Raw genomic sequence first — 9,169 nt, forward strand, 5'->3', positions numbered from 1 at the left:
CCAGTGCAACTGGCTCAGGGAGGAGCTCCAGAGCAGGGACATCTCGCTGACCGAGCTGGGCAACCACTGCCAGGTGAGGCCAGAGCTGGAGGCCCCAGGACCCTGGGTGGGCCTTTTCCCTGGGCTGATGCCTTGGGCTCCACCAGGTGGGAATGGGTCCTCATTGGCATCTCTGCTCAAAAGGTGTGTGTGAATGTCACACAGAGGCAGAGAGGAAGCCAGAGGCAGTTGACTGGGATGAACACCAGGACTGGCAGGGGTGTGCTACAGAACACCTTTCACCTGATCTTTGCTTTTTGCAGGGTCAGGGCGGTGCATGGAAACAGCCAAGTACCGTTGTATCTCCGTCCTCTCGGCTGAGCACTCTGCTCTCTGTGTCATCTCATTTAATTCTCACAATGATCGTGTGAGCTGGGGTTCCCATCCTTGTCCCTTGAAGTAGCGGGTTGGAACCCCGTTTGTCTGAAGCCAAAGCTTGGGACTTCCTGCTACACCAAACGCGATGATATTCTAGAGCAGGAGCTGGCCACCCTCAGCCCAAAATTCAGGTCCAGCTTCACGCCTGTTTGTGTATGGCTGAGAACCAAGAGTAGCTTTCACAGTTTTTAATGGCTGGGGAAAATCAAAAGCAGGATAATATTTGGGGGCAAGTGAAAGTGACATGAAATTTAAATGTTGGTGTCCATGAGTTAAGATTTTTGGTTTGTTTTTTTTTTAAAACACAGACACACCCATGCATGTGCATTGTTTCTCTGGCTCCTTTCCTGCTGTAATAACAGGGTTGAACAGTTGCAACAGGACCACTGTCGGCCTGGAAAGCCTAACATATTTAGTACCTCGTTCTTTACCGGAAAAGCGTGCCAACCCTGCCTAGAGCAGAGATGTGCAATAGGAATATAATGCAGGCCACCACATGTAACACTCAGCTTTCTAGTAGCCATATTCAAAAAGTAAAAGGAATCAGGTGAGATTAATTTAAGGGTCTATTTTATTGAACCCTTATATCTAAAATATCACATGTAACCCCTAAAGCTTATTAGTGAGATTTTTTCATGATATGTTTTTCCTGACTTTTTGAGAGAAACATCCATCAGTTGCCTCCTGCATGGCCTCTACTTGGGAATGGAGCCAGCAACCCAGGCATGTGCCTTCATCAGGAACTACACTGGTGATTTCTTGGTGCATGGAATGATACTCAACCAAGCCACATGCACCAGGCAGCTTATTAATGAGATATTTTACATTATTTTTGAATCATTATTAAGTCCTCAGAACCTATTATATATTTTGCACTTATGGCTCATCCCAGCTCAGACTGGCTTCGTGTTCAGTGCTTAGCGGCCACACGTGGCCTGTGGCTGCCTGATTGAATGGTGCAGTGGCAGAAGGCTTGGCCATCCCCATCAATTGGCCATATTGGTCATGCCAGCTGACGTAGATAATACCAAAATGGCCATCTTTGTGCACGTGGCCTTTTTCTCCTTTTGGAAGTAGATTCCCAGCAGTGGAATCATGGGAGAGTGTGGTGTTTGAGACATTGTCCATCTGTGTTTTAGCTGCTCTCCCACCTCAAGGGCAACTTGGAGGGAGAAAACCGTCACCTACAGAGCCAAAACCAAAGGTTGAAAGAGCAGAACAAGAGGCTTCTCCAGGAGGACGTGGAGAACAAGGACCAGCACCAGGAGCAGCAGCGGCAGTACGTGTGAGGGGTGTGGGCTGACGGATGCCTGTCAACAGCTCCGTGACTAGACTGCGCCATTCTGGGCAGCAGAGAACCCCCTGGGCACATTGGTGTCCCAGGCAAGGGGACAGACCATCTTACCAGCACATCCTTCTCGTTTTCCCGGGAAGGGAATGGTTCCAGATTTCTGCAAATAGGGGTGGTTGGCTTTGTTGGCTTTACAGAGACACTTCCCTCTGCCAGGCGCTTCTTAATCTGCTTTTGGGATCAAGGTCACTTTGAAAAATACAACAGTGGTAAAGAGAGGTTCCTAGGGAAGGACTTCAGATCACAGGCTGAGCCCTTTCTGTGTCGGTTTTTCCTTTAATGGGCTGCAGAGTGGGTTGTTGGTGCACAGTGGCTGTCCTCCCTCTGCCCATGTTTCCTTTGTGGACAGTCCTGGCCCTGTGAGATACACAGAACCAGTTACCTGGTCTCCAGGAACCAGTACAGTGATGGGATGTGAGCAGAGCTGTGTGCACACAAACAGATGTTGAGGAGATTCCTGGAAATGGAAGGAAGCATGGTGGTGGGAGTTGGAGTTCTGTTGCTGACATGGATGGGGAGAAAGCTAGCCTGTGTGTGTGGGGAATTGGAGGGGGCGGGGAATAGGGGCTGAACGTGAAGGTGGAGCTTTGCATTTTCTAGGCACAGGGAAGGTGCAGGGAGTGGCAGGAGGGGAGCTGGAGGAGGCAGCGCTCAGCCATGGAAGGCTTCCATGCCCTTCTGATGACTTGGATTCACTGGGAATTGGGTGATTAAGGGATGCTGGTGTACAGGGCCTAGGAAGCTGCCAGAAATGAGGGCAGGAGGAAGAACCTTGGTGCTGGAATCCTTGTGGTTTGGAAGTCACGTCATCTGAGACACATCTTGTGGGTCCACGGTGGTCTTCACCCCTCGGTGCTGTGCTGCTGGGACTGTCCTTCCTTGTGATCGGGAATGGCTGGCCAGTGTGGGACAGAGGGACATGGCCACAGTGACCACTGGGTACTGTACCAGCTCCCTGGGGTGATGCTGCTGTTCACTGTTCTCCTGGATTCGTCTGCTCATCTACAGGGGGCTCAACATCTACCAAGGATGGTTGACATGGGAAACTAAGGATGGTTGACATGGGAAACCGCACTGTACTTTTAGGGTAGAAGTGAGAGTTTGTAGCCTGAAGTGGGCTCTCTATAACGCAGCTGCTAAAAATTACCAGCAGAGGTTGGACAGGTGCAAACTAGAAGAGTCGGGACCTGGTACCCTGGGGATGATCTGATGACGGTTTTGCATTAGAAAGTGTCTGCAGGAGGCCAGGGAGTGGGCAGGCTTCCTGAGCCTGCTCCAAGCAGAGTCATCCCCAGCCCTGGGATAGCTGGGCCATGAGTTTGCTGGGCTGGGGGACGGCTGTGGGAACAGAATAACACAGACTAGAAGAACAGAGGCCGAGCCGAGGGTGCTGGGAGCAGAGCAGGTCTGTGGCCAGGGACCCAGTAGTTTGCAAGCAATCACTTCTCACGGGTGCTCACTATGCGGCGAACTCACGGAAAAGCCCTCATATTAGGAGCTGGGCACCTTCTTGAATGAAGGAGCCTGAGCAGCTCTCTGGATGCCGAGGACTCATTTTTAAGCAGGGAAAGCCGGGGTCTGAACTGTCAAGGTCACATGGGTGAGGAGACGCAGGAACATGACAGGAGCCAGCGGCCCAGTGGGGGGTGCTGTATAGCGAGCACTGTCTGCAAAGCTCATAGACAGACAACAGGAAAGCATGCCATGTCTTCTGCTTCAGGAAAGCCAGGCTCCCTCTCCCAGGAGCGGGGGTGCCCTCTGGCAGCCCAAGGTTTAAGAGGATCCTTTGTGTGTTTTTAAAAATGTGAACTGACTTCCCACATTTAGAAATTAAAAGATTTTGCTTCAGAGCCGGGGCTTCTGGATCCTTTGGGAAAAGCAGTCAGAAGCTCCGCCACATGGAGAGCAGCGCTCCTTTGCAGGCCCTGTGTTAGGTCCCAGGTGGCACCGAGCTCTCAGCCTCGCCGCAGCCCCCACTCCTCCCTCAGGTCCTTCCAGGCTGCTTTGCTCCTTATCTTCTCTGTCTGGCTCCCAAAAGGCTTTGAGTTTGCTTCACTAGAAGTGTTAGCAGAAGCCCAACATTGAAGTGGGTCCAGGTTGGAGGGATGACTTTGCTAAACTGACCTTTTTAACCTGATGCCTGTCTAACTCAGCAAGGGCAGACCCCTCCCACCACTAAAGCTATCGTTGGTCTGCACCTGCAGGAGCTAGCCTAGCCCTGAGTCTGACCGGAGTGCCCAACGTCCTGAGCTGACCTGGCCAGAACCCTTGGGGTTTCCCAGCTTGACTTTCAGATGGTTCGGGGTCTCTCTCCTGAGGTGACATACAGCCTGACCCTAGGTGTTCAGTCATCTCTTCGATGTGTTTGGCTCCTGGACCCATGTCACATGCTTCCATCCCCATATTCCCAACTCAGGGGTCATGGTGGTCATGAGCACCGTGATGTCTGAGTCCCAGGAACACACAGGCTCCTTCTGGGCCAGGTCCCAGGAGGGGGTTATGAGTCAATTTATGTGTTTTATTTAAAAAAAACAGTCTGTTTTTCTCTCTCCTCTGTTAGAGAAAAATTAAATGCCTTACAGAGACAAAATGAAACACTGGAAGAAAAAAGCATGGCTCAGCGCAAGTTCCATGATCCAGCGCCAAAGAAGTGAGTTGACTTAAACTTCAGTAGCTTACACACAGGACAGAAAGCTTGCTTTTTCACGAGCAGGGGAAGCTGTACATCTAGAGCAGTGGCCAGTTTGTTGGGCCCATACCTTCTGCTCTATGGCAGGTCCCTGTGTGCAGGTCCCTCTCAGCATAGAAAGAATTTAGAGTTTCTTTCAGTCCCACCCTCTGTACTCAGGGTTATCCTATGAGGGATGGTGAATGCCAGTGGTCAGGAGCCTGTTTAAGGGGCAGAGAGTCTGTGCTTTTAAAGCCACTAAATCAGGCATATCAGCTATTGTCTCAAGATTTCGGGACCTAGAAAATCATGTTTCTGTTTTGGGATGGAAGCTTGGCTCAAACACCTGGACCAGCACCCCCGTCTTCAAGCACAGGAAACTTTTGTTCTGCCCTCCATTCCTCTGGGTTCACTGGACCCCCCAGGACAGGTTCAGAAACACATTCCCTTCCCCAGAGAGCAGCAGCCCCGGTGGTGGGTCGGCTCGGTCCCTGAGACTGCCGGCCTCCATCCAGCAGGGCTCCCCTGGGCCCAGGCCTGAGCCCAGGAGCTGGGCCTTCCCATTGTCCTGTCCCAGCCCAGCCTCTCTGTAGAAATCACAGAACCACATAATATCAGAACCTCTGCCTGACCCTTCTGTTGACAGGGAAATTTAGGTACCCTTCTGTTGACAGGGAAATTTAGGTACCGATGAGGAAATTGAGTGGCTTGTGTAAGCACAGTGCTGTTTCGTGGCAGAGCCAGGACCAGAACCCAACTGTGGTCCTTGTTACATTAGAATGCTTCATTTCCTGTTAGCTGCAATGAATTACCTTTTACATTCACTATTTTCATTTAGAGAGAGTAGTAGGGAGGAAGGAAGAGAACGGGAATGGGAGAGGGAGAGAGGGAGGGATGGGAATGGGAGAGGGAGAGAGGGAGGGAGGAAGAGAGGGAGAGAGAGAGAGAGAGAGAGAGAGAGAGAGAGAGAACAAAGGAGAGAGAGACATCTATGTGAGAGAGATACATCAGTTGGTTTCCATCTGCATTCACCTTGACCGGGGCCAGGGATCAAACCTGCAACCCAGGTATGTGCCCTTTTTGGGAGATCAAACCCACCACCATCAGTGCTCAGGCCAACGCTTCAACCACCAGGCAACACCAGCCAGGGCTCACTGTTTTTAATTCAAACGGCCCACGCTCCTGCCCTGTTCCCCTCACCCAGATTCCTCAATGCCAGAAATTGGCAGAGTATGCCAGCCTATTTCACGTATTATTAACTCTAGCAGAAAATGAGGAGGTCCCAGTGTCTTTCTGAAAATGGCATTTTAGTGGAATTTTGCCAACCAGCACAATTAGGTCAGCACAGCACCACTTCCTGCACTTCGCACAGTAATCAAGAGCTGAGAGCTGGGTTTGAAGTTCTGTTTTCCCCAGGGGCCAGTGTGGGTTCCTGCACGATGAAGGCTCCTACCACCCCTGGGTCTGTGTGAATTAACTGCACAATGTGTGCCAACTCCTGAGCCCCAGGTGCGTTGAGCATGGTGGTGGCGAAGAGCACCCGCTTTCTGAACCAGATTTACCACCACCTTTACAGGCTGGTGATGGAAATCCCAGCTAGTGTAGGGCACCCAGACACCTGCTGGAGGGGCAGTGAGGGTTGGCTGTGTCCTAAAAACCTACTTCTTACAGGAAAAAGCACTGGATTGGAGTCAAAGCCTTAGTCAAACTCATCAAACTAAAGAAAGGGGGTTCCAGAGAACGACGAAAGTCAACCTCAGAGAGTCCTCCCTGGCCACTGGGGTCCTCAGACCAGGCCTCGCCCAGTACTTCTCAGCCTCTTCAATCTCAGCTGGAGCCCCTCCAGGCCACCCCATGCTGCTCAAAGGGGTCAGAAGAGCAAGACACCCGCAGAGGGCCCAAGGATAAAGGTAGGAGAGGCTGACCTGGCTGTAGGCGGAAAGTGAAGGGGAGGATCTCAGGTCTCCCTCAGGGACACTGGAGAACCAAGGAGACTGCATGCTGGATGTGCACACCTGTGCGTGTGTGTGTATGTGTGTGTGTGTGTGTGTGTAGGAGCCTGAAGGGGGTGTGCTCCACACACCACATCTGCCCCCTTTGGTATGTGAACACCCAAGTAGGAAACATAAACCCCATCAGTGTTGCTGCACTTCATCCCAGAACAATTCAGGTCCTTTAGCATGAGGAGCCTCACAAATCATGGACACTGTGGTAGGGACTTGAATATCCAGAGCTGATGTCCACAGAGTTACCGCAGAGACAAGCTCCACAGCAGAGGTTTTTGGGGTTCCCTGTTTCCTCCAGGTCTACAATAGGCCACTTCTGTAGGGAGATCCGCAGTGCATTTAACACGTGAGGACAGCTGCCAGGTCTTCAGCAAGGCCTCCTGTGGCTCTGATCTTCCTGGCACTTTGAAAAGCGGGTTCAGTATTTTTCTCCGACCTGATCTGGCCTTGAGTCCTGCCACCACGGGGTGCACTGCACCTCATCATTCAGGGTTGTCACGTGGAATTGCCAGAGGTTCTGAAGTGGATTCGTAGTTGCATGTGCTGTATGTATTTCATGGAATCTCAGAGGCTGTCAGGACAAGGGTGCTCACATAAAAAGAAGATAAATGGGTTGTGGCAGTGACTATTTTGTCACAGTTGCCACCTGGCCGACAGTGACTGTGAGGCAGGCTCAAAGCTGCATCCTGATTTCAGAGATGTTAAGGTTTGGGAGAGGGGGAAGTGCATCTTACTTGCCTTAAACTTGGCTTAGTTTTTAATTTACTTTTAAATATCATGTTTTACATGACACCTATAAACCTGCCAAAGGTGCACCCTGAGAATTTAAATTTTATGAAGGACACCAGGACTTCCTGAAGTCCAGCCCAGGCCTGACACTCATGCCCTCTCAGGGGCACCCCTGACAGCACCAGGGCCCGTGACAAGCTGCCTCCTGAGTGTGACCTGTGCACACACCTTTCTGAGTGACATTCACCATTTCAGGACCTGGTGTGTCCCTTGAAATGCAAAAAAACAAAATGTGCACATGCAGCCATACTAGTGTTTGGGGACTAATGCTCGCATTCCCAGTCTTTACAGGAGGTGAATTAGGTCAAATGCTCACATGCAGAGAAATGATAATGAAGTTATTAACATTTATCTAGAGGCGTCTGTTGCCTCTTGTTTTCATATAGGATGCATTATTTTTTTCACACTCACACCTCCCCTTGTGTTATTGTCTAAGTTGACTTAATTAACGATAATCAGCCTAAGTGAGCTAGCAAAACTTTCAGATAAAAGATGCTTGACTGCCCTGACTGGTTTATCTCAGTGGTTAGAGCATCATCTCTCATATTAGAGAGACCAGGTTTCAATTCTGTTCAAGGGAAAGTACCTGGGTTGCAGGCTCAATGCCTGGCCTGGTCGAGGTATGTGGGTGGCACCCAATTGATGTGTCTCTCTCACATAGATGTTTCTCTCTCTGACTCTGCCCCTCTCTTCCACTCTCTCTGAAAAAAATATCCTCAGGTGAGGATTAACAAAACAAACAAATAGGAGAAGTAAGATGGCTGCCTATGAGACTGCAGGCTGCTAGATAGTGTAAGAGTGAGAGAACGAAAGGAGGGTGCGTGGATGTGTAGGGAGTGTCAATATTTGTGAGCAAGGGTCAGTTATACTCCAAGGGACTCTTGGGGACTGGCGGACCGGCCTCCAGTGATTGGGCAGCCTCTACTGTAGCTGAAATCTCTTCTGGAGTGGCCGGCGGTCCCACAGAGGCTGTGTCATTTTTAAGAGGAGATGGCTGTGATTGGAGATTGACTGTGATCAGAACCCCAGCCTTACCTTCAAATGGGGAGACAAAGAAACAGCCCGCATACAAAAGAAAGGAGGAATTACCAGAAGAAGTAAATGAAATGGAGGCAAACAATATGACAGAGAAAGAATTCAGAGAAGTGGTCATAAGGTCACTGAAAAGGATAGAAGACAAATTCAACACTATGTGTAAGAACAGTGATGGCGAACCTATATCACGCGTTTCAGAATCAAAGAGCACCCAGCCGGAGCTGGCAAAGTAAACACAGCTGGCATTGCCTAAAGAAAGTCAGTGCAGGAGAGAGAGAGCTACATAACCAGAAACCCTGAGAGGAGAAATCATGGGGAGACAAAGAAACAGCCCGCATACAAAAGAAAGGAGGAATTACCAGAAGAAGTAAATGAAATGGAGGCAAACAATATGACAGAGAAAGAATTCAGAGAAGTGGTCATAAGGTCACTGAAAAGGATAGAAGACAAATTCAACACTATGTGTAAGAACAGTGATGGCGAACCTATATCACACGTTTCAGAGGTGACATGCGAACTCATTTTTTTGGTTGATTTTTCTTTGTTAAATGGCATTTAACTATATAAAAGAAATATCAAAAATATGTCTTTGTTTTACTTTGGTTACAAAATATCAAAAAATTTCTATATGTGACACAGCACCAGAGTTAAGTTAGGGTTTTTCAAAATGCTGACATGCCGATCTCAAAAGGTTCGCCATCACTATAAGAACCAAGAAGAAATGAAAAAATAACATTGCTGCAATAAAGAACTCAATAGAAAGCATCAACTGTAGACTAGAAGAAGCGGAGGACCACATCAGTGAGCTAGAAGACAAGGTAGGAAAAAATACCCAAGCAGAGCAGCATCTAGAAAAGAAACTTAAAAAACAGGACGAGAGCCTAAGGGAACTTTGGGACAACA

The 9,169-nt window shown here is 49.5% G+C and overlaps 1 protein-coding gene across 1 annotated transcript in view; it reads left to right on the forward strand.

Moving 5' to 3' along the window:
• The window catches only part of LOC102425291 (protein Daple-like), a 31,652-nt gene extending 24,901 nt beyond the window's left edge, over positions 1-6,751 (forward strand). Inside the window, exons 17-21 of the mRNA XM_023744356.1 lie at positions 5-73; positions 1,557-1,702; positions 4,329-4,418; positions 6,108-6,346; positions 6,741-6,751. Of these exons, the coding sequence (XP_023600124.1) occupies positions 5-73; positions 1,557-1,702; positions 4,329-4,418; positions 6,108-6,346; positions 6,741-6,751 (555 nt within the window). The remainder of the gene's footprint in view (positions 1-4; positions 74-1,556; positions 1,703-4,328; positions 4,419-6,107; positions 6,347-6,740) is intronic.
• Positions 6,752-9,169: the final 2,418 nt, after the last annotated feature.

The sequence above is a fragment of the Myotis lucifugus genome, unplaced genomic scaffold (genome assembly GCF_000147115.1).
Source record: "Myotis lucifugus unplaced genomic scaffold, Myoluc2.0 scaffold_453, whole genome shotgun sequence".
In the NCBI taxonomy this organism is placed as follows: Eukaryota; Metazoa; Chordata; class Mammalia; order Chiroptera; family Vespertilionidae; genus Myotis; species Myotis lucifugus.